The sequence below is a fragment of the Centroberyx affinis genome, unplaced genomic scaffold, assembly GCF_046629955.1.
Source record: "Centroberyx affinis isolate AG114_WGS23_722 - 3 ecotype Tasmania unplaced genomic scaffold, CSIRO-AGI_Caff_v1 ptg000575l_1, whole genome shotgun sequence".
Taxonomy (NCBI): Eukaryota; Metazoa; Chordata; class Actinopteri; order Beryciformes; family Berycidae; genus Centroberyx; species Centroberyx affinis.
In genome coordinates this window covers 1-25,606 of record NW_027279215.1, presented here as the reverse complement: position 1 = coordinate 25,606, position 25,606 = coordinate 1, and the positions used below count along the sequence as shown (strand labels likewise).

General features: G+C 43.8%; 2 protein-coding genes across 2 annotated transcripts; both read right to left on the bottom strand.

Moving 5' to 3' along the window:
• Positions 1–2,046: 2,046 nt before the first annotated feature.
• b3galt8 (beta-1,3-galactosyltransferase 8) lies at positions 2,047–4,352 on the bottom strand. The gene has a single exon (XM_071518364.1). It carries the CDS (start codon positions 4,248–4,250, stop codon positions 3,285–3,287), a length of 966 nt encoding a protein of 321 aa, XP_071374465.1. The 5' UTR covers positions 4,251–4,352; the 3' UTR covers positions 2,047–3,284.
• Positions 4,353–6,899: 2,547 nt separating this feature from the next.
• Positions 6,900–23,523, bottom strand: LOC139643182 (tenascin-like; the record flags this gene model as incomplete). Its single annotated transcript, XM_071518361.1, has 13 exons — positions 6,900–7,027; positions 8,430–8,593; positions 9,185–9,346; positions 9,839–9,935; positions 11,086–11,237; positions 12,228–12,360; positions 13,063–13,193; positions 14,374–14,517; positions 14,704–14,823; positions 15,369–15,512; positions 16,560–16,682; positions 18,632–18,904; positions 23,248–23,523. Coding segments are annotated over 13 exons (2,030 nt in total), but the record flags the coding sequence as incomplete, so codon positions are not given.
• Between the last annotated feature and the right edge of the window lie 2,083 nt (positions 23,524–25,606).

Here is a 25,606-nt window from a genome sequence, read left to right as displayed (position 1 = left end):
AGCACTTGCATAACAAATTTAGCAAACACAGCTCGCAAATTTGGCGCTCAAATAATGGCAAAATATTACAGGAAAAAAGGAAGAATACCTGAAAAAAGACTGTAATGTGGCTGTATTAACCTACAGCCACATTACAGTCTTTTTTCAGGTATTCTTCCTTTTCAGTAACATTATAAAAGTTAATCGTCTGATAATGGTCTACTAAAAGGGTTGTAGCTTAAAGAGTCAGCTCAGTTAACCTGAACAAACAGTTGGTTTTAGGTGTTCTTAGCGGAGTCATTCCTATGTTCCCAAGGTCCTATGTTCCCAGGGTCCTATGTTCCCAGGGTCCTATGTTCCCAGGGTCCTATGTTCCCAGGGTCCTATGTTCCCCAGCTCTAACCACAAAATCTACATTTACTTTTTTTATTTTGTGGTCCAAAGGCCACATTTACCTTGCTGTTGAAAATCTCATCAAACCAAATCATCAAATCATCAAAAATAGGGAAAAATCTGACCCATAGAGAACATTGGTTTTTAATAGTATGGCATGCAGCAGTAACACATTCTGTGTAGTTTTGTGGATCAAACCCAACCCAAACAAAAGTTTGAGTCAAGTTTGAGTAAAATTTTATCCACAGAACCACCCAGACTCTTTAATATTCTCTGCTGGGTCAGATTTGACCCTGAACACCACAGATGTAACAATCTTTTTTTAGAGACCTTCAAAATCAAATACAATGATAAGCATTGGTTTTGTTGTGTTTATATAGCTGTTTTGAAGCCTTGTTCCAATAAAAAAAAACTGGATAATATTTATGAAAAATTTTAACTTGAAACGGGTCAAATTTGACCTGAACACAATAGGAGGGTTAATGTGTGTTAACAGAATATTGAACTGGGGAACATAGGACCCTGGGAACATAGATACGCTCCCATTGTTAGCTAGCTAACTAGCCAGCAAGCTAATTTAGCAAAGCAACTGATGTTAAAATGTTATACGATATGTTAGATATGTTAGCTGTGCAGATGTGTTAACAACAGGACAGATGCAGGACAAGCTGACATTTATTAAACACAAAATCAGTCAGAGGACAAAATGATCAGTTCCCTGTCAAAAACAGCACAGATATAAGCTAGGTCTTTTTGAATTCTAAGACAGCCAAGTTGTATGCTGTTCACAGCCACTGTTTCCCAAGAGCTGAAGACCTCCAACATGGCCGCCAGAGGCTGTGTTAGCCTACGTCACCTGAAAGCCCTCGATCTGATTTTTAATAAAAGGCCAATATCAGCTCAACATATCGGTCCTCCTGCGCTCATCAGTTTTCAAAGATATGATTTTTGGAGTTCATGGCTTGACCAGAAAGAGGAAAAAAAAACCCACAACCAGTCCAAAGCCGGGGCTTGTTTTCCACAGCGTTATGGAGATGTGAGGGTGTTGTAGGTGTTGCAGGCTGGCTGTCAGGCTGCCATCTGCTGATGCTTGGCTATAGCTAGACTCTGGTGAATCATGAACCACCAGCCGTCTATTTGTGAGCCCACTCACTGGCGCTTCAGCCGACAGGTTTCATCAGCCAGCAGGTCCATCATTACACAGCAGCTAACAACATTATCTTCTACCGCCTGGTTCACCATAACCCATCCTGTAATGTCTTCAGTTGATTTGGCTTTAATCCCCAGCCAGTAGTATACAATGGCTGTTTCTTGATTTTTGATTTCTCTAAAAACAATGATAAACTGTATTGGAGATCTTACACCTAACCCTAATCAATCAGGATTTGACAGATATGGGTTTTTGAAGATCAATACTGATACCAATGTTATAGTGAAGGTGCCAGACTTGCCGATATTTTGTGCCAGTATTCAATAATTCAAAATGTAATGTATTCAGCCTCCGAAACAGCATTTAGTTCATCATGGGATGCAGACACTGAAATACTAATACTAATAACTAACAATTACAAAATGGGCGACATAACAGATATCACAAACATAATACCAAATTCCAGTAAAGAAATTTCATTTTTTATTTCATTCACAATAATTTACAGTAAATGTAAGTCACTGAAGTCAAATACTCAACCTCATGGGTCAATATACAATAGCATACATTTTCTCATCAGGGAAATCATGGCTGCAATATCCAGAGATGAGGTAAATTTATGAAACAATTTACTTAATATTACATCACCAGCATTTGGACTATGAACTGTAAACTGCAGTAGTCATCTGCTGGTACATCATGCCACCAGCTGGCTGTCATATGTAACTACAATACCCACATTAGCACAGTCAAATCACTTTGGGTTCACTTTGCTATATGACACCTGTCAAATTATAACTTGCAGGTCCTTGTGTAAAGTATACATTCTGATTATCAAGCTCTTTAGATTGCAATGCAGCAGACATTGTGTATAATAATGTCATTCGGTGTATTTTTTTTTACTTAGTTTTTTTTCTTAGTGTTTTTCTGAGTGCTGTGGGTCCATGTTTAAGGTCTAGTCTATTATCAAGGCCTTTCTCTTGTAATGAGAATAAACTTTAAATATGGACCTTAAACTCATCAGGCACTACCTAAAGAATAAGTGCAACAGTGGAACTACTTCCATTACGTCTTTGGCGTAAACAACAAACAAATTCAGGCAGGCAGTAAATAATCCTGAGAAATTGTTCTATTACTAGACAACCTCTACCATGGCCGTAGTTGGCCTTGCATAATATAATCAATACTGTTGTTCTGCTATTGTTCCAATATTCAGGGTTCCCACTGTGGCCCTGATGGAAAATTCCATGATTTTTCCATGACTTTCCATAAAGAAGTGTGCGTGCTTCTGTATGACCTAACACTTTTATTCCTCCCTAGTTTGTTAATGTTGTTTTTCACTCTGCTTTACACTCCACTTGAAATGGGGTGAAATCCATGTAATGGAATAAATGTGTGGAAAAAGTCATAGGATACATTCTGGTGTATTCCTGTAAAGTGACCCAAGAGTAAAACTTCCCAATAGACTTCCCAAGAGACTATCAAATTCCCTGACTTCCCCTGTCTGGAATACACCTCTCTAGATTCCATGACCCGTGGGAACCCTGATTATATTGGTTTGCTGATATAAGCTCACCCTCTGCCCAAAAACCCCTAACCCTAACCAGGGTGTGTATCCCATCCCCACCCTTATGGCTATGTCTTTATTTTGCCACTCTCCTCTTTTCTTTTGCAACCTCGTTTCAGCATCTTTTGCATAATCGCGAAGCACCTAAAGTAAAGTTTGTCTTGCATAAAGTTATCAGTGTAATTATGTATTGTGTCAGCAGCTCTGGTGGCCTTGGGAGAAGTCCTGCCAAATGTGCAGCAGCTCCGAGGGCTTGAACCCGGTGACGATGACCCGTTGGGCGAAGGTGCACCTCTCGTACTCCAACCTCCGGATTTCAAACAGGTTCCTCAGGGTCAGGAGGCTTTGGGAATACGCCGGCCGGACGCCCAGCACCCGCAGACACAAGCCCACGTACACGTCCTCCAAGGGGATCATTCGGACGAACCTGGACGCCCGGGAGATCCGGCCGGCCAGGTCGGCGGAGAAGACGTACCCGGCCCCGGAGACGTACGGCGGGAAGCCGTCCTCGGGGTAGAGCTCCTCGGACAGGTGCCATTTGCTCCTGCTGTCCCTCCTCGGCCGCCCGTCCGCGATCACCGACCCCGTGATGTAGCCCCGCCGGGGGGAGCCGCGCAGCCGCCCGAGCAGGTGGAACACGTTGACGAAGATGTCGCCGTCCACCTTCATGGCGTAGGAGGCGCTCGGGCAGTGGGTGGCCAGCCAGTTCATGATCATCATGGTCTTGATGGTCAGGTTGTGGTAGCTGTCCTGGAAGTCCATTTGGATGATGTCCGCGTGCTTCCGGCTCTCCCGCTCCAGGTCGTCTTGGACGCCCGAAGCCAGGCCCTCTTTAGGGAGCCCCACGTAGAACAGAGTCAGGATGTCCGAGCTCGGTGTGCCCCATGTTTTTCTTATGGCTGCCCTTGCTTCAGCCTCCCCTGGGGCAACTGGCACCATCAAAACCAAGAAGGGGCTTCTGTCCTCGCATACAGCAGGCTGGTTGAGAACATACTTGTAGGTTTCGGGGGAAATTAGCCGGTACTCTTCTGGAGGAATGGGACTGGGCTTCGGCAGGTGTTTCTTGAATATAACTCGACTTACTAATATCTGAGCGCACAGGACGAGCAGAGCTGAAACGACGAGGAACTTCACTAACCTCCAGGAAAAAGTTATCCGCATTGCCGAAATTGAAAGTCAACAGGTCCCACGCTGACTTTCGAGTCTCGGTGTGTGTCGGTAGCCAGCCGAAAAGCCGCAGAAAAAGCCAAGATGTCACGCCGTTTGAAGCATTGTTGTTAGGGGGGAGGGGGGTGGGGGGTGGGGGGGAGGCAGCGGCCACTCCCAGCAGAGCGAACCAGGAAATCCTTACTGGCAAAGACGAAGAGCAGCGGGATATCCGACGTTGAGAGGCCCAGTGGGCGCGAGGGCGACGTCGACTGCGTCTGCATAGTATTATAATGAGCTTCGCTGGGAGTGGTGGAGTTTTTGTGAATATTCATGAGTGAGGGCGGGCCTGTCAGATTGACTGTCAGATTCGACATTCCCCAGCGAAAAATCACTATAAACGTTCTATAATATTCCTATACAGACTTATTGCTTGTCTGTGGTACTTGATAGTGAATTTATGAGTTTATCATGCTTAATAGCAAACAAAATTCTATAAAAGAGCCCAAATAATAAGATATATTCTATGATCAGAAAATGAAAACAAAATGTATTTTATTCAAAGTATTCACAATTTTGGTGAGCTGTGTTAATTAGCTAATTCATTTGTTAATTAACTAGGTTTCTTTCAATTACCCATCATGACAATCATTAGATTCATTTAAATGCCCTGTGATGCTTCAGCTGCAGCCTCCTTCATTATGTGTGCATCTCTGCATCCCAGAGGGATTTCAGGTTTGGTCCAGTCAGTGTCGGCCATCTCTGATATGATGGATATGATGCAGTTTGATTGATTGCACATTTATTGTAGAATTGATCAATACTACACTGGTTGTCTATGGGAAGAGCGTAACCTGAATTTTGATTGGATTCCACACAAGTATGCATGAATATGTTTTATTTTTGTGGGTTTTAGTGGAGAGTTTTAGTGTCCCATGGTGGTGTAAATGCTGTTTCAGAGGCTTATCGTACTGTATAATAGCAATACATACATAATGACAGTATAATGATGTAATATTGCAATAATTCTGGAGGTCTGGAAGTATAGTTCTGCCTAACCAGAAGTGGGAAGAGTACAGGAAATTAATGTTTTTTAATTCTGTAGGTTTAATATTCTTCATTTCAGCCTGGTTTTATCCTTGATGTAAAGAAATAAAAAAAAAAGCACATCTTACTTTTAAACAAACTCGTTTTATTGTAATACGGTTTACAGAGAAACACCTGTTGTTCACCCAGTTATAAACAAACAAAACAATAAAAAGAAACTTAATTTACACAGGCATTCTTTAGAGGGTCAGTGGTTTAGTATCCTGCCCTAGCAGGGGACGAGGGGAGTGGAAAAGGTAACTAGTTCTCTAGTTTTGGCCTGCCCAAACACCGTATATTTCCCTCAACAAAAGCATAGTGACCTTACTATGTCAATTGGAATTGGCCTTTTTTTTATTTGAGCATCCATATCTTTTTGTATCAACAACACATAACATTCTCTTGTTCCACATATATGTACTGTATTCACATTTTGCAAAAAAAAAAAAAAAAAAAAATCAAAAGTAATCACCCCATTTCATTATATACTGAATAATAGGTCCTGCCTCGGATTCATAGAAGAAACAAAACAAATCGAAACACGTCAGCTTTACTTTTATCTCTGCTCTTTAGCTTTTTTTTTTTCTTTAAAAACACATGATACTGTGGCTGTAAAGTAGCATGATGCCTTCAGGGGCTCACACAACCAATGGAAACAACGCCGTCCACGTTGGACATGGGATGTGGCGGGTAAATACTTTTCTCCGGTATTTTTTTAAACATTTTTTTTCCTTTTCTTTTCGTTCCCCATTTCTATCACTTCGGATGTCGGCTCGTGGTGAATCGAGGGACAGGGGGGGAGCTGGGAACCCGGGAAGGATAAAGTGACACCGAGACTAGTAAGTCGCACAAAGACAAACGAATGGCAAGTTAGACGAAAGATATCTGACATCCGAGCGGCGTCTTTCGGAGCAAAATCCCTTTTTTCGACCTAGAAAACGTCGGAAATTGAGACGAATGCATGTTGACGGCATTTGTGCAGAATCTGCTATCGTTAACCCGGTTGAGCGAAGAGGCCCTGAACCTTAACAAGACCACATGTACTGTAAACAGCCTGTCCTCTCTGTGAAACCTCCCAACGTGTGAGAAAGAAAAAGGCTTGGATGTGACGTAAAGGGGGGGGGGACCGTATGTGTTACTGTACACGACGTAATGCCCGAGCTGCACGCAAATACACCTCTCCGCAAATGCTGCAACGTAAGAGAAAAGAAAAAAAAAAAGAAGTGGGTGCGATGGGAGTTTGTGTTTGCTCTCTTTGGTGCGTGAATAGAATGTGTGTGGGCTTGATTTAAGTCCATTTTTTTTTTGTAATATCCACATCAACCGTATAATCGAGGGAAGGGGGTGGGGGGTGGGGGGGGGGGGTCGGAGCGGAGGCTGATCTGTGAGCGAAGGGGGGGGGGGGGGAGGGAGATGTGTCCGTCGGGAGTGGAGGCAGCGGGGCTCTTGGCAGTGGCTTTGGTAGCTGCAGGGTGGGGGTGGGAAGGCGAGGGGGGGGTCAAGGTGGTTTACGGGGGAGTCCGGACGGAGTACTAGTGGTGGCGGCGGTGGCGGTGGCGGTAGGGTGGGCGGGTGGTTTTTCTTCGGGAGCGGGTTTATGATCGTTTCCTCCTTCCCTCCAAGTTTCTGAAGTTGAATGGCCTGATCTTCATCTCGGCGAACTCGATCGAGTGCTCGTGGCCCTTCCAGTGGAACCAGTTGACGCCCTGCGGAGGGGGGGAAAAAAAAGTAGAGAAATGATGTGTCAGTGAGATGGGGGGGGAGTGGGTGAGCGCTGAAGTCAGGTGAGGTTTTAATGTGTTTTAATGTGGAAAATCAGGTTTTTTTTTCTCAAACATGTTCATGTCAGCAGGTCAGCAAACAGACCCACATATAGAGCCAAGGATTCCCAATGATAGGATTTTGTCCCAGGGTCCCATATAGTTGTTGATTTAGTATTGTAATTGTTATAGTAATAGTACGTTATAGCATAGTACAACCAAGGACCCCAGGAGCCCCCTCAAGAACCTCTAGAGCCCGTCAAGGACCTCAGGAACCTCCTCATGGACCTCTGGAACCCCCTCAAGAACCTCTGGAATCTGGAACCCCCTCAAGGACCCCTGAAACTCCCTCGAGAACCCCTGGAACCCCCTCAAGAACCTCTGGAACCCCCTCAAGAACCCCCTGGAACCTCCTCAAGGACCCCTGAAATCCCCCCAAGAACCCCTGGAACCCCCTCAAGGGCCCCCTGGAACCCCCTCAAGGTTCCCTGAAACCCCCTCAAGAACCTCTAGAACCCCCTCAAGGACCCCAGGAACCTCCTTATGGACCTCTGGAACCCCCTCAAGAACCTCTGGAATCTGGAACCCCCTCAAGGACCCTAGGAACCCCCTCAAGGACCCCTGAAACTCCCCCGAGAACCCCTGGAACCCCCTCAAGGACACCCTGGAACCTCCTCAAGAACCCCTGAAACCCCCCCAAGAACCCCTGGAACCCCCTCAAGGACCCCCTGGAACCCCCTCAAGGTTCCCTGAAACCCCCTCAAGAACCCCTGGAACCCCCTCAAGGTCCCCTGAAACCCCTTCAAGGACCCCTGAAATCCCCCCAAAAACCCCTGGAACCCCCTCAAGGGCCCCCTGGAACCCCCTCAAGGTTCCCTGAAACCCCCTCAAGAACCTCTAGAACCCCCTCAAGGACCCCAGGAACCTCCTCATGGACCTCTGGAACCCCCTCAAGAACCTCTGGAATCTGGAACCCCCTCAAGGACCCTAGGAACCCCCTCAAGGACCCCTGAAACTCCCCCGAGAACCCCTGGAACCCCCTCAAGAACCTCTGGAACCCCCTCAAGGACCCCCTGGAACCTCCTCAAGGACCCCTGAAACCCCCTCAAGAACCCCTGGAACCCCCTCAAGGTCCCCTGAAACCCCTTCAAGAACTCTGGAACCCCCTCTAGGATCTCTGGAACTAATCACACGAAAACACACATCCTCTCCTGTCTTCAACATACACAACACTTCAACAAACAATGTTCAGATGATAAAATTAGCAATCATCACACAAATTTTAGCATCTCCACTCTCACTAGGAAATCCCTAACTTCAGTATGGGGTCTGTTGGATTCAGCCATACCTTGCTGTGACTGTTATCTCCATATCGTCCCATGAGGTTGACACGGTGGCAGTTTTTATACCAGAAGGCACCCTTATAGGACAGGGCACAGTTGGTGACAGCGATGTCATTGTCATGGTCGTAAGTGGAGAATGGACGCCCGTGGTGGTAGGTCATAGAGTCACCTACAGACACACACAGAGGGGGAGAGTCGGTTAGGAATAATTGATTTGTTAAATCTGAATGAGCACTGCTGGGTCTCTATGTGCAAAAGCAATAATAAAGATCTTTTCTCTAGTCAAGTGTTATTGAGAATGGAACTGAATGATATCAGTTTGTGGTATCAGGTCATGATATTATACACTTTAAATTTAATGCCAAAAAAGGAAACAATCAAACAAACAAAAAATGCTCCAGTGATAAGACTTTTAACACTAATACCAATACTAATGATGAATAATATAAAGGAAAAATAATAAAATAAAATAGGATAAATTATAAAAAAAAAATAAAAAAATAAAAAATAAAAACAGAAAAATGGACCAAGCTGACTCAAAAAATTTAAAAATAATATAAATAATATATTTAAAAAAATAAAATCAATACAAATAATATAAAAAATGGACCAGTGTTACACTTTTCTTCACAAAAAGCCTTCATTTGGCGGCTAATTCCTAATGGAACCACCGACATGTTTCAGCCTAGACAACTAGAGGATGAAGACTAGTCGATTTCCTCGTTCATCTCCATGTATAGCTGACAGAAGCCAGACCGACCTGCGGTCCCGCTGTATCCTCCCACATGGACCTTGTAGCGGGTGCGGGGTTCGGAGACGGAGAACTTCTCGTACTGAGCGTAGGCCGTCTCTCCCTTGTCCCTCAGGTCGACGCGCAGCTCGTACTGACCTCCGGACGTGATCTTATGGAGGTTGCTCAGACCTGGAGGAGGGGAGAGAGGAGACACCTGGGAGTCACTAACCTGGAAGAGGTTGTAGGATATGATAAATATAAATGACATTGACAATAATGATGATAATGATGGCTTTTATTATTAAGGTTTGATTTTTTGAAATTTTTAGATTGAAGCTATGTATATTTTATTCCATTAATATCTTTAATTTTTCATGTCAAAAAATTCCCCCAAAATTCCAAATATTCTGTGCTTCCCTCAGAATTTTAGACCATGGGATCCAAAAACTCTCCACTTAAACTGAAGATAATAATACTAATTATTATAATAATTTTAAAGCAAAGTGTGGAATCTGATCAAAATGTCTCATTAGAATCAATACAGACTAAGAGCTTCCTATAGACAACAAGTGTAGTATTGATCAATTCTACAATATGTAATCAAACAGACTGCATCATATCCATCATATCATATGGATATTCAAATATATTACTATATTCCAATATTTTGTAGAAATTTACCCAGCCAGAATTCATCATTCATGTCACCGAAGCCGGCTGTGTAGTTCTTCCAGTTGCGGAAAAACTCCAGTTTACCACTCTGACGTCTGACGAAAATCTGCGAGGAGAAAACAAACCATCAGTGAAAAGAAACGCCGATCAGTCACTGTGAAATAACCCACCCAATTTCAAACTCTATTACATATCCAATCTATTTCTGTATATACGGCATGTTCCTCCATCTCTACACCTGAACACATTTGTGTCAAACCTGTAAACCTGTCAACAAAGATGCTTTATCTTTATTTTTTTCTACTGCTCTCAAGGTGTTTGATTGTTGTAATTACTTGCTGTATTATCTTCAGTACTCTCTGTATGTCTTATTCTCTTGTTTTTAGAAAAGGAGCGTGGGCAGTGTGCTCAGTTTAGTATTTGTTCTCTATTTGCCGAGAGGGAGACTGAACAGCAGAGAGACAGGAGTGAAGGATCTGGTGAGATTCAGGTCATTTTTAAGCCAGCAGGGACCCCATATGGGAAGATTTTAGTTGTTGTTGATTTACAACAACATTGTACGTGGGGGAGATAATAGTAGGGAAAATGAAACCTAGGATTACAACAGTCATTCTTATACACTCTCTACCAGGGACAAATTTTGGTGAATTAAATCATAATGAAACTAAACTATTCCTCATTTACCTGGGGACCCCCTGGAAACCCTTCAAGGACCCTTGGGGGTCCCCAAACCCTACTTTGAGAACCACTGATCTAACCACTAAACTACTCTTATATATGTAACATAAATAATAATAATAATAAATTAATAATTTGACATTCAACTGATCTCTGGTAATTTTCCTTGCAAATTAGCCTTATATCAGCTTTAAAAAAGGTCTGACAATCACCACTTCTATATGGAGGTTTTCAAAGCAACATGTGGTTTTCAAAATAGGCAAACAGTCGGTGCCTGAATTGCAAGCACATCAGTCACAAAAACTGCAAAATTATTTAATGTGGCGAAGAGAAATGTCTGGAAAATCATGACAACATATCCCAGATACAGACAAACATCATCGGCATAGAGGAATAGTTTCGGCAAGTGGAAGCTCGCCAACGGGGACGGGGATAGGTGCTAAACACAAACAAACTACAGCAGTGTCAACTACAACTGTATGCTGTGAGCCTCACATGAGGGAGCTGCCATATATACTGCCACATACAGTAGGCTATATGTATGGCTGTATATAGCCATAGGTTAGCCAATGACTTACAATCCATCCGCCTCCATCGGTGGTCATGTCGCAGTAAACCTGGAGCGGCTGGCTCTCATCTCCACCCAGGTAGATGGTGTACAGGCCGGAGGTGGTGTCGCCGTTCAGCAAGGCCTGGGAGCAGTCCTTCGGGTGTCTGTACAGCACCCCAGCTACACACACACACACACAGAAAAAACATATACAGGGAGTGGATTAGTCACCAAACAGGAGCAGCTGCAGACGAATTGCGTAATAAGGGGTTGGATAGTGGATGGGATCAGAGGGGTTTTGTACCAGTGCACTGAACAAATTGTCAGGACTAGTCAGATGTGAAGAATCCAGTGCTGAGTCTTAAAATCTGCAAATGGGGTGAGACCATTTCAGTTGTCTCCGATGATTTTTTATCTTGAAATAAGGCACACCACTCCATTCTTATCAAGATAAAGTCACTTGATTTAAGAAAATGTATGGAAAAAGTGAAGTTACCTCACCTCACGGGCAGGTTCTTTTACTTATATCCAGTGACATACTATATAGGTAGGTAAACTTTGATATGGCCTCCAGTCGGTGATAAGGCATCACAACCACCAATCAAAAATCAATGATATGTTCAGAATTGCATTCATTTATGCTTTTTTTCCCTTAAAAGACCCTATTGTATAATTTACATCAGTTTGACACTACTTACTATGATGTATACTATATAGATTTATGTCAGCCTAAAAAGGTAGCTAACCTCTATTCCACAAATAAAAAGTCGGGCAAATTCACTCCACTACATCCCTGCTTGTATCAAAGAAATAAAACTAGAAGGCACTAGAAGGCACAAACCTCCGCCAACGCTGAACAATTCTACAACCGTCAAAGCTGCAGCCTCTGTCACGGTTCATGTCTGTTTATCGCTTGTCTGCCAGATTTGATTTTCTGACAAAATAGCTTGTGAATGCAACGATGCTTAAAAGTCTAATTTGTTTGACTTTCCTACCAGCACATGAACACAATTTTGGATATCCTGCAAACAAATCTTCCATCTTCATTGGAGGAGGTAATTATCTCACCCCACTGGCAGATTTTTGTCACTTGTTTGAAGACAAATGAGTTTTTAAGACCCAGTGGATATATATATATATTTTTTTTTTTGTGTGTACGAGTCCCCTCACTGGTGGTGAAGACGGTGGTGATGACTCTGCTTCTCTTTGGTCCGGCGATGGCCTGCAGCCTGACTGAATACTCTGTGGAGGCGCTGAGCTGGGCCATGTTGTAGGAGATGGCAGTGGGACTCAGGACCACCTCCTGAAGGAGCAACCCAAACACAAGAAACAACACATCAGGTTAAAGACACACTTTTAATCGTATGTTACTTTTTAGGTTTTCATTTTTTAACCACACTGTTTTAATGCATTTCCAGACCTTATCTCCAGTTTTATATATTTTACTTCCTTTTTTATACATTTTTGTAAAGCAAGTGAGTTATAAGTGAGTACAAAAGAGAAAAGGCAAGAAACATAAAAATCATCAATTTCAGTGCAATGCTTCCTTCACTGATATCAACCAATATTTTAGTAAATCAAGCCGATATTGGCCTTTTATTAAAAATCACATATTACTATATCTCTGAAAAATTGTCATATGTTTAAGGTAGGGTTAGACTGATATATTGGTTTGCCGATATTTGGATTACGCCTGACATTGATGTTTTCTTAAAAATCAGATATCAGCCAGTCAGTGTCATCCACCTCTGATATGATGGATATGATGTAGTTTGATTTATTACATATTTATGGTAGAATTGACCAATACTACACTGGCTATCTATGGGAAGACCTTAACCTGAACTGAATCCAATGGAGAGTTTTAGTGTCCCATGATGGTCTAAATGCTGTTTCAGAGGCTTTTCCACCCTGACAAGAATACAGTTCTGGGCGAAACACTGAATAGTTGTCATTTTCTGAATTTCTTTGGGCATGAAGATGGTCAAATTGGTCAAAAACCCACCCGGACGGTGCCGTCGGTGGACTCGAAGCTGAGGATGTATCCGGTGATGTCGGCGCGGGGCGGCCTCCAGGTCAGCATGGCGCTCTCCGTCTGGACATTACTGGCTGCCAGGTCCTGGGGGGCGTCCACATCTAAAACACACACAACAGGCTTCAGCATCCACGCTGGAGGAGACACCTTTAAGTCTCCATCCAGTCTGAGTCTACTGAAGAGCATCATGCAAGTTGGACACAGACTAAACAGATGGAGGACTAATGGTAAATTCTCCAGGATATTATGCTTTTTTTGCTTGCATACACAATGAATGAGACTGAAAAACTGAAAAAATTATACAGTATGTGCTATCTTGTCCCACCCTGCACTGTACGGTATATGACTGTTATATTTTCATACTTATTTCATACTGCATATATCTCATATTTTTGACAGATGTTTTTGTATTTAATTTTTTTCGTTTTCATATTTTGTTTTTTTCTTTGTGTCAGTACGTCATACTTTTCATTCATACATTTCAACGTTGAAATTGTTTTTGCATATGTTTACATAACCCCCATTTGATATATTTTTTATTTCAATTCTTTATATTCTTATATTCTTCTTATACTCTCTATTTTTTCTTTTTCTTTACTGTGTCCTGCTGCTGCAATGGCCCAATTTCCCCATGGGCATCATTAAAGTTTCAGCTTTTCGCTAAAGTTATATGGGCTACAAAAGAATATTCAGCTTATAAGTTTAAAAGTGAATGAAATTAGAAAATAAGTCTTTATTAGTGCTGTTATTATGATTCTGTATGTGAAAATTGAACTAAATATACACTATAGGGTTATTTCTATGAAATAGTTATTTGCCTTGGTTGTTTTACATATGACTTACTGTTACTTTTTGTTACAGTTGCACTAACAAAGAAAAATGTATGCGACTGCTTGATTACTATTGATTTTTCATCTATAATGCCATATCGTCCTTTTAATGTCTTTTTTAATGTCTTTGTCTTTTGTCCTGTGAAGTTGGACTTTTGGACAGTTGGACTGTCATTCATCTCTTTGTATGTGGGCTAAGGTTAATGTTGTTTTTGATTGTATATAAAAAAAAAAATCTTATCTAGACATATTCCTGTACATTAATTGTACTTGGCTAATGGAGCAATTTTGATTTTGTTTGAGCCAGTGTACTTTACAAAACCTAAAAACTGCCCCAGGTTCCAGTAAACAAATAGAAATATGCATCAGCTGGTTGGCAGTTTACCTTGGCGATGCCTTTGAATGAATGAACAGTGTTTGAACATGAGTCATATGAGAGCTGAGGACTGACCGGTGGTGAACTCAGTCGTCGTGGCTGCGCTCTTGGCCGAGTCCCTCACAGCGTAGACCTTCACAGTGTAGTGTGTGGCTGGAGTCAGAGAGCTCATCTCAAACTCCATGATGTTTCCTGACACCCGCTCCATCACTGGTGCAACTGTGGGACACAAACAGGCCGGCTTCGTATTTAAGAAAAAAATGCTAAAAAGCCTTTATTAAGAGTTAAGTGTATCTTCTGCACATGCAAGAATGTACTTATGTGTGCTGTGTAGTTTCTAGACATACAGTATTTTATGTGCTTGTTGTGTGTGTATATATGTGTGTGTGTGTGTGCTTTACATACCTGTGTCTGCACTGTAGGTGATGACGTAGCCATCTACAGTAGCGATGGCAGGCTGCCAGAGCAGCAGAGCTTCAGTGTCTGTGATGTTGACTGCAGTCAGACCACGGGGCTTATCCAGAGCTGTAACACACACACACACACACACACACACACACACACACACACACCACAGTCAGTGTGAGCTGACCCTCCTCAAATGTCTCCCTGTAGACGGAGCTACTGTTCTGTGTTGTGAGGAAACAGGAGACCTCTCCACCTTCAGGCTGCTTGAACACAAACTGAACACAAACCTGCTTCAAAGGGCAACACGCTTCTGATGAAAAGGCTTGAATTAAACATTGTTGCATTACAAGAATCAATGCTGGCACTTTAACCATAAAGCTACAGTATACAACTTTTTTAACATAACGGTAAATACTGTAGATATACACTCAATGGCTAAAATAAGTGGAACACCAGTTTTCCATAAAACATAAAAGAGCTGTCACGTGTTTGTTAAGCAAAACCTGTAGCCTGTTCTTTCAATTCATGTGCAACAATTTGATTTTTGATAAATTACCAGCCAATTACCAATCCAGCCAAAATTGCCATTTCTTATGATTTCTATGATGCCCTGCCTTAAGATTGTGACTGTGTGTGTGTGTTTAGCCCGATGTGAGCCTTACCCGTGGTGACGCTGTCTGACCCGGGCTCGCTCTCCCTCTGACCCTTGACAGCGATGACGGTGACCCGGTAGGTGACCCCGGGCGTCAGGTTGGGCAGCACCGTCTGAGACTCCGAGCCGTCCACCGTCAGCGTCTTAGCGCTTCCTGGGTGTCGAAAACAGCACACAGGAATATAAGGCCGTCAGCTGAAAGATCTCATACCATCTCATATCCATCCTGATAAACTTGGTAATAAATTGAAATTAAGTGATAAATTTGGTCCTAGGTCGCACAATTTGATCAATCCTCAGTATTTTAAAAGAAATATATGATAATCTCTCTCATTCTTTTTCTTTTCTATAAGCAAGTAAGGTGATGACTTGGTAAATGAACTTCATTGCATTAATACTGAAAAAAATAGATGATCATATTCTCTAAGTGGCATCCCTTTTTTTTTTTTTTTTTTTTAATCTCAACTCTATATTCTACATAAGGTTTCAGCAGTCAAGTATTATGATACTACAGATAGCTGGTGAATAATTTCAGTCTCTCATTGTATAGCAATACCTATAACTAGTCACTAGAGGGCAGAATCAGTCTATCGCAGGAGAAAAGAGCCTTCGTTTGCCCGGAGGATGATGGAAGACTCAGTCTCATTGATGAAACCTAAGATGAAGTGGTTGGAGCAATGATACCACAGCGGTGTGAATTTCAATAGAATATAGATATTAATAACCGGCACTATGTTCCAACACTGACTTTGAATCAGCTGCACTGCAAACACTGTCCGTCATTTAATCTTGTTTTGTTGATACAAGCAGGGATGCACAGTAGTTGAGGGTAAATCCTTCTTTTTATATGGGGAATAGAGGGGAATATATATATTTTTTTAGACTGGCATCAACCTTTATGGATTCAATTCTTAGTAAACATCATACTAAGTAGAGTCAAACATGTAAGTTGTATGGGGATAGGGTCTTGTAAGAGGAAAAAAGACATAAATTGAAGCTTTTCTGAAAGTATATTTGATTTTTGAGTGAGGTAATTTCACTTTCTCCCAATGCAATTCAACTTGTTTGGAGGGATTTTCTTGAATCAAGTGACATTATGGTGCAATAAGTGGCGAGATCTTCCTCGTTTCAGGATACTGTCATTTGTACAAGACTAAATGGCAATGACTGAGTATTATTATTCAGACACAGCGATACTGACCTCCATGAGCAGGCACATAAGTCACCCGGTAGCTGTCCACCCGGGCTCTTGGTACCATCCAGTGCACGGTGGCGGACGTATCGGTGACATCAGAGAACCGGACACCCTTGGGTGAGCCCAGGTCTGGCGCGGGACGAGACAGAAACAGGGCGGGGAAGGGGGGGGGGGGGGGCAAAAAGAGACAAGAAACAGGCGGTTCTGTTAGCGCACTGCCTTTTTAGACGGGCACGGACTGGAGAAGCAGAACATACAACATCCGATTCCGGTTTTCAGTCTTCCCTTCTTCACATCGTTAAGCAGCAGACGAGAAAAGACAGACATGTATTCTGTTACTGAAGCCAGGACAGATCCACCACTTACAAGCACTCGTTTTAGAAGAGAGAGAGGGAGGGAGAGAGAGAGAGAGAGAGAGAGAGAGAGAGAGAGAGGTAGACAGACAAAGGGGCCCGGGGAGGCCAGGGCTCACGGCAGCCCTTCCCGGGTGAAACACTGAGCCACAGTATCTTGCGTGACAGACCCGGGGAGATTAACTTGCCCCCATTTCACGGAAACACAAAAGTGAAACATGCGCCACGCAACCCAAGAGTAAAGCCTTACCCCCAGGGAGGACAGGGGACACAGGCATAGACACCCATTCTATGTGACACAGACAACCCCCCCCCTCACCCCCCCCTCTCCCTGCACACAGAGAGACACCAACACATGGGGCCAGGCGGCCCAAGACAACATTTGGTAGGACAAGGACAACCGGACAGAGACAACACTGGAAGAGAGCAGAACGAAGAGTTGAGTAAATCTGAGTAGGGTTAGACCGATATGGGTTTTTAAAGGTACCGATATTTTTGTATTGAAGCTGCTGATAGCTCATATTTTGTGCCGAAATTCAGTATTTTTAAATTTGACCATTTTCATGCCAGAATATTACAAGTATTCAGTGTTTTGTCCAGAATTACTAACAATAAAACTCTTAATAGAAACAAATACTACTACTACTACTACTACTACTAATAATAATAATATTAAAAATATAACTTTTAACTAAATAAAACTCCACACTAGGGTTACACCAATGTGTTTTTAAAGGCCAATACTGATAGTTGTTGGATAGAAGCTGGCAACAGCTGATAGCTTGTGCTGATAATCAATATCTTTAAAATTGACAATTTTCATGCCAAAAAAATTCCAAGTTCCAATAACAATTCAGAAAAAGTATTTTGTATTTTCCCCAAGAATTTTACTCTTGGCAGGGTGGAAAAGCCTCTAAAACGATGATTAATAATAATAATAATAATCATCATCATAATGCTAATTTATGTGGAATCACAACAAATTATCTCATTAGAATCAGTTGAGGTTAAGGGCCAATTCAGGGCCAGTGTAGTATTAATCAATTCTACACTCTGAATGTGCATCATATCAGAGCTGGACGACACTGACTGAGCGATATCCACTTTCTAATAAAAGCCCAATACAATATCGGTAAGCCTCTATATCGGTCCAACTCCAATCCTGAGCAGTTCTGCGGAGCGGTGCGAGTGTGTTTGCTCTGAAACCAGAGCGTGTGCTAACAGATACTGTACTACTGTACACTTGAGCTGTGATGAAAGGGCCTGCCGGCGCTATCCGCTGGAACCGCTCAGGAGCGCTGACAGACAGGGACGAGGATAAAACACCGAGATGAAAAAACACACACAGACACACACACACACAGAGAGGAAAAGACGCACACCGACACACAGCCACTGACACAAGGCACACAACGCAGCCCGATGCCGGCTGGTCCTCATCAAAGATTCATGACTTTCCAGGGGAGCCTCCATTAAAAAGGGCTTACCAATCTTCCTTTCTCAAGAGGAGTGTTTTCATTTTGCCAGGTCGCAACATTAAGTGCCTTGGACAAACACCGTTAACCGGGTTAGTCGACGAAAAAAAAGAGCTGCGATGATCAAGGTGTAGCGGACAAATGTTAGAACACGGGTATTAATGACCCTGTTTTCATGCTGTTATCATAAGAGTCGAACGTTGAGTGGGTTCCACAGGTCTCGCGAACTCTCTCTTGACGCCCCTTGTACCTGTTCTCGCCACCTCGACTACAGACTTGGAGCGCCGTCCCCCGACGAGCCCAAACACCTCCGCTTTGTACTCGGCGTCCTCGGCGAGGTCGGTGATAATCGTGCTCCGCTCCTCGCTGCCCAGGACCAGCTCCTGCGGCTCGCCCAGGCCGCCGGCCCGGCTCACCATGACCACGAAGGTGTCGAAGGCGTCCTCTTCGGCCGTCCAGGCCAAGCGGAAGCTCTCGGCGGTGACGTCGGACACCAGGAGAGCCTCCACCTCGGGCTCGGCCTCTGAGCGACAACGGGAAAGTCAAGTTTTTTTTTTCCTCCTCTGCGGACCTAAAGAGTGCTTTGACATTTTTGTGAACATGGCAAAAAAGAAAATGACAGGGACAGCGAGTGTATCGGTCTGTGTGCAAATGCCAGCATCGGTTATATCCCGGAAACCCAATGTCAGTGAACCGAGAGAGAGCCTGGGTTTGCAGAGCAGAGAGAGAGAGAGAAAAAAAAGAGTTTTGCTCCAAACCAGTGGAAAAAAGAGAAGACAAAGAGACAAGAGACAAGAGAAGAAATTGGGTTCTTTCTCTAGAAATGAGCGTCAGGCAATTGGGAGGATCGTTGAGCCAAACGAATGTGTCCGATCACGTTCTCTTTTTCTCACAGCAACACACTGGGAGAAATCTTTGCCCTTAGTTAATGCACCCGTCAAAGCCACTGTGGTTAATAAGGGGAACATTCGATTAATTCCAGGGTTCGACCGATATGGGTTTTTAAAGGCCGATATTTCAATATTTTTGGATTGAAGCTGCTATTTGTGCCCGGGAATTCAGTATGTTTGACCTAAAACGACAAAAACTCTGTATTTTCCTAAGAAGTTTATTCTTGTCAGGGTGGACAAACCTCTGAAACAACAGTTAGACCATCATGGGACACTAAAACTCCATTGAAACCCAGGATAATGAAGTTCTTTTAGGTGGGTTAGCAGCTCCTTAAGGCAGGGTGAGGCAAGTTTCAGTGCAGGTTTTACAGATTGTTGAGTAAAATATCCTCACCCTCATATCGTCGCCTCCATCCGATTTTTATTAAAAGGCCAGTATCGGCAAATCAATACATCAGTCTAACCGCATCTCATTCTCAGACAATTCTTAAGGGATTCAAACGACGGAAGCTTTGTCAAATAACATCTGCTGTTCTCAGAGAAGTGCTCAAATACAGTACAGTGCAGGCATCTAGCTATGTGCGTACAGATGGGAGTAGGTGCATGTGGTGCTGTAAAAGCTAGTAGTTAACTAGTCATTAGCAGCAGCTAATAATGGCAGTGATAGGAATAGAGGGCCGGGAGACAGCGGGAGTCTACAGCTGCTGGAGAAAACGCTCCTCCAGAGGATGAGTCTACTGCCGCTAATTAGCCCGGAGAAACTTCCGGTAGCGGCACAGATGGATATATGGACCGGATAGTGCTTTTAAAGCAGCCGGGATAAGAAGCAGATAGACTAAGTGGGGGCTCGGCGTAGCCTCTGTAAACCCGGTGCCACCGCTCATTAAAACACCACAGCAAATGTGAGGGTCTCAGAGGTCCCTGAACTAGCCTGAACCTCCCTTTTTTGTATTTTGGAGTGGGGTGGGTGGGTGGGTGGGTGGGGGGGGAGCATAAGGCGTTTGTTGTGAGAAGAAGCGGTGGAAATGAGAAGCGGAGCAGACAAATCCCGGGGAGCTGTCACTCTTCATTAGCCGCCGGGCGGCTTTAGCTGGTCACTGGAAGAGAGGGAGGGCCACATCCATCAGAGGGAGCTAACATGTGCTAGCTGGCTACTGATTTCACCAACCCCCCCCCCCCCCCCCTCCTCCCCCTCCTCCTTCCCCTCCTCCTTCCCCTCCCAGGACCTTAGGGAACACAATCCCCGCTCACAAAAGCGAGCCTGTTACTGGAGGAGGTGCGAGGCGCCAGCTAACCTGCTGAAAAGGGGTCTGCGAGCGAGGAGCCCAGTCCCAGTTCTAGTCTCGCCTGATAACTTTACGGCGGCAGCTTGTGTTAATATGAGCCACGACTGAGCCGAGCTTGTTCTGGCCGCTGTCTGCGTCTCTTTGTGGTTCCATCAATCATCGGTTTTATAACGCTTCCCGCTCGGTTATTCAAAGTTTGCTCGGGCCCTTTCCGCTGGAGGACTTTACCCCGCGACGGCTTCCTCCGGCGGCCCGGTGAACGCCGCGCACAACGCAGTCAAATTAGCCGCCGCTCGTATTGACAATTTCGGGCGCTCTATGGATTAAGCGACGCTAATGTAAATGTTAAGATGGTTTCGCCAGGCATTAGCATGCAGACAATGGGCCCGAGTTGAGCGTTTGCCATATTCTGCGTGGCCCCGGCAGCCCCTGGCACCCTAACACCAGAGCCCAGGGGCAATGGCAGCATGAGAATGAAGAGCAGTCCAGGCCCGGGGGAGCTGGGGATGCATACAGACGAGAGGCCTCACACAAAGTGACAAAAGCGCCTCGGGGTTTTTTCTCTTCTGTCAGTCCTCCCATCTTTCTTCCCCTTGACTGGTCCTGATCGGTGAAATGCTGAGCGATAATGCCGGGATAGATGCTAACATGAGAAAATGGTCAAATAGTGACTACCGAGCAAAAAGTCGAGGTAACGCAGAAAGGTTTTACTGCTCATAAGGCATCATAAGGCATCATCAGTGTATTATAAGCACATTGTGACTGCATGATAATAATCACAGATAGCCCGCAATATGACAAATACAATGTGCAAAAATTGAAAGTATTCTAATATTTTGTGTGGTAACTGTATACTTAATGACATGATACTCTACAAACTAGTAATCCCTTAAAATAACCTTACATTTACATGAATTCACCCCTTATTTCATGTAAAATCCCCTTACAGTTAATTAAGGGAGTTATTAATGGAGGAGACCCTAAACTACCTTAAACTCCCCTTAATTTTTGACTCCTTACTTTCTAATTTAATGTAAAATTCAGGGAGACAGGAACTTTCCATTAAAAACTCATTAATAACCTGTAAACCTGCACAAAACGCATGAAAAATCCCTTAATTACTAGAGTCTCCACGAATCAACCCATGAATAAATCCCTTAAAAACTGATACTAACCTTACTTTTTTAAAGCTACGTTATTTTTAATGGATAATTCATGTTTATGTAATGGTGAAATTAAGGACATTTCAGGGATAAAACGAAGGGGGTTTGGTTTATCTATACTTGTAATGGGATTCTAATCTGCTTGTAATACATCGCAATGTTAGTCTTTTTTTTTGAGTGACGGATGATTCCAGGTTGAAAAATCATCTTAAATTGCAGACATTAAAGCCTCTTAAGTGGACGTTTAAGTCTGTTTTATGTGAACTAAAGTTTGCTGACATACTATGCTCAAAAGAACTTGCTCAAAAGTCTTCAAGACTCCATACAAAACACGAACACAAGTGCGATCAAAGTTAGATTTTTTTTTCAGACTCATTTCCAGTGCGTGTTGGCACCACACTGCAAACGAAACGAGTTTCCACAGAGAGCCCCTTATTTTACTATCGAGTGTCATTTTGGCTTCACTGTTTACACCCCATTCATTTGGCACATGTAATTCTCGGCCTGTTAATCGCTGATAATGACTGTGATTGGTGCGGTGGGTGGGTAAACCGCTGCACCTGTTGCGCTCCGGCGGCCTATATTACACACAACAGACCAGGTGCTGCTTCGCGTTGGACTCGTACCAACAGAAAGACTGGCAGCTTAAGGTGGATCAAAAGCGGATCGGCGGCGAGGCTAATATAGACTGAATGGGTTTTGTCGGGGCGGCGCGGCAGAGCGTTAGCTCATTTCACAATCCCCGCATCAAAGGAGGGGATGTGGCGCGTGATGGATGGCTGATGAGAAGGTGTTGTTCGGGGGATTTGGATTGTGCGAGCCGTGAATGGCAAGGAGATTTTGTTTACCCCGGGAAGAATAACTTCCACCACAGTGGCTGAGAGGTGGATTGTCTTTATATGACTTTTTTTTTTTAAAACAGTCTTCTGGAAAGGAAGGAAAGTAGTTTGTGCTGAGATAGTGGGAGCAGAGGTTTTGCTTTAAACGTGTCTGTAGAGATAAACAGACAAACTATCTCCAAAAACTGATCATTTTATTGAGGTGTTAAGACTATTTCAGTCACAAAGAATTATCTGATGAAGATCTTTGTGATGAAAATGTCTCAACCATTCAGTATTGCATTCTTATAATGTTATTTTTCCAAGAAATTTCCCCCCAAAAATCAAGTCACTTTATCTTGAAGCAAATGAAACAGCAGATTTTTCCCCTTGTTTTAAGAAATATAACATTTTAAGACTCAATATGAGGTAATTGATGTGTTTTAATTAACTCTGACAGTGTCAAAATCAACAGCATGCCAGTGTTTCTATCAGTCCACTCCCATCAGAGTTAATGTAACACTTTAGCTAGTTTTGAGCAGCTGCTAAAGAGTCATATCAGCTCTATGAGTGAACAAACGACTCTCCAATCAACACCTGTCAACTCCAACACTTATTAACACTGGAAAATCCGTGGTGTGCGGCAGAGGGAAGGAAGCGAAGGAAAGAGAGAAGTGCCCCCCCCCCCAAGCGTTGACGCCATCTATACCTGTGATGGTGTCTGCATAGACGGGCTCTAAGAGGGCCCCCCTGTACACCCCATACAGATTAGCCCTGTACCAGGTGCTGGGGGAGAGGCCAGAGACGGCGAGGCTGCGCGCGTCGGCGGGCACGGTGTGGTTTTGCCACTCGGCGCCCGTCTCGGCGTCCGTCACCTCGACCAGAAAGGCCTCGAACGCGCCCTCGTCGGCGAGCCAGGACAGGAGGAAGCTGTCCCAGGACACCTCGCCGACGGTGACGTTGGTCACCACCGGCTTCTCCTCCTCTGGGTGACGACAAACACATCGGCACAACGTTACAGGACCGGGACAGACATATGGGCACGCTGGGGTTGGACCGATGTGGATTTTTCAAGGCCGATACTGATGTTTTTTTTTTTGGACTGAAGCCGCTGATAGCTGATTTGTGTTGATATTCAATATCTTTTAATAATTTTCATCCCAAAACAGTCCAAGGATTCAGTGTTTCCCCCAGAATTGTATTCTTGTCAGGGTGGAAACAGCAGCTAGAACATCATGGGACACTAAAAACTCTCCATTGAAACTCAAGATTACAGGAAAAATACATAATCAAAAAACACTGCATCATAGGCATCAGATTACCAGATTGGAGGTGGACACTGACTGGCAGATATCTAATTTTTAACACAACGCCAGTATCGGCTCCATGTATCGGTCTAACCCCAGAACACACAGCCACACACAGATCCAGAAAACACTCGGTCTCTGTTTGGACCTCCCTCGTCGACATCGATGTACATTGTCAAACATACAAAGCAAACACAAGATTGAGCTTCTGCTCAACGGAGGAAGATTCCCCCGCAATATCAACTCTCTATATCTCCTGAAAACAAAGAGGAAGAAAGAAGTGGAGGCGGTTGACATTGATCAGCACTCATTTGTATTTCAATCATTTCGCTTTGCCGCCAAGAGAGAAGACCGTCACTTTTGTCTGGAGCGGAAATATTCCCTTATTTCCACTACAAAAGGCCGGAGTGAAGAAGCAGCCTCATTATGAGTGGCCTATAGGCACCGCCTCTGTATTACTGTGTGGAAGAGAGAGAGACTTAAAACATACAGAGCAGACATGCTGATGCAGCTCGAGCGCGTTAATGGCCCACGGATGAGCCATTAACTTTTGAAGGTGCGGCGTAGCCCCGCCAGTGTGGCAGAAGTACGCCGTCCACTTCAAAAACCCCGATGGAGAAGCCATGCAGCGCCATGTGCCGAAGCCCGTAATTGGCGTCCATTGTGTGTGCAAGCATTCAGAGGGCGGACGAGAAAGAGGCGCGGAGATAGGCGGCGCAGGTAAACGTCAAGGCCGCCATTATCCTCTTTTCAGTCCGCCGCGGAGCGCTAGAGCAGAGTGGAGAGCAAATGGGATGGAAGACAATGGGGATGAGATGGGCTGGAGGACCTTTCGCTTGAATCAGCTGATTATTGCTTATGAGAGCTCACGTGGGAGAGGGGGATGTATTCATGATGATGGGTTTTCTGGTCCTGAGTGCACCAGCTGGGAGGATGTGAGTCAGCCTCGTGTTCAATATTGCTGATGGTGATGGTTAGGTTCACTGGAAGACAGACAGGCCTTGCCACAAAGCTGGTTTGATACTTTTGGAGCTAGACCTTGCTCTTTTTGAATTTCATTTGGCTATATTCGGTTTCCCAGAAGGTTTGCTGTTAGCAGCGGCCCTTGGTTTGGTTTGGAACGAACAATGCTAAGCTGACATTTTAGGGGAACTGAAGGGCAACTGTAGAAACTTTCCTGCTCAATGTATTTCTAGTGAAGAAAAATAACCAACTAAAGTTCAATATATGACGCCGTTTATCTTCATTGCCTCACTTCCCATCACAAGTCATGATAAACAGCTTGGTGTCGGTTCGGGCATTCAGCACATGCAGATGGATAAAATCAAATGGCATTCTGAGATATGACTTTGTCATTCTGATATCTGCCATTTGGTGGACTCTTATCCAAAGCATACTACTACAGCATTACAAATGAGTACATTTTCAGTTTGGGAATGGAACCCCCTAACCTTGTTGTTAGTGGACATCATGTCAGAACATGCAAGACAATGATAGTCCTCTTGTCATGCTTTGTGTTCCCCATTCTCCTGTGTGGAGAACCAACTGGTCATGCAGTATCACCATTTGACATTATTACCCACAAAGCTCCATAAAGAAAAATCAACCTGATCTCACACGAATACGTGAAATGAACACGACTTGTTAACACCAAATTACGCGCAAGTGTTGAATTTAACCTTAACCCAAGTTGTTTTACTTGCCTCAAATTAACCGTTACCTTTGTGTTCTTGTCACAGATTCCAATTTGTGGTGGAGGAA

What these genes read in the sequence shown, in the direction of transcription:
- b3galt8 (XM_071518364.1), bottom strand. Translation starts at nt 4,250, where the DNA reads ATGCGGATAACTTTTTCCTGGAGGTTAGTGAAGTTCCTCGTCGTTTCA.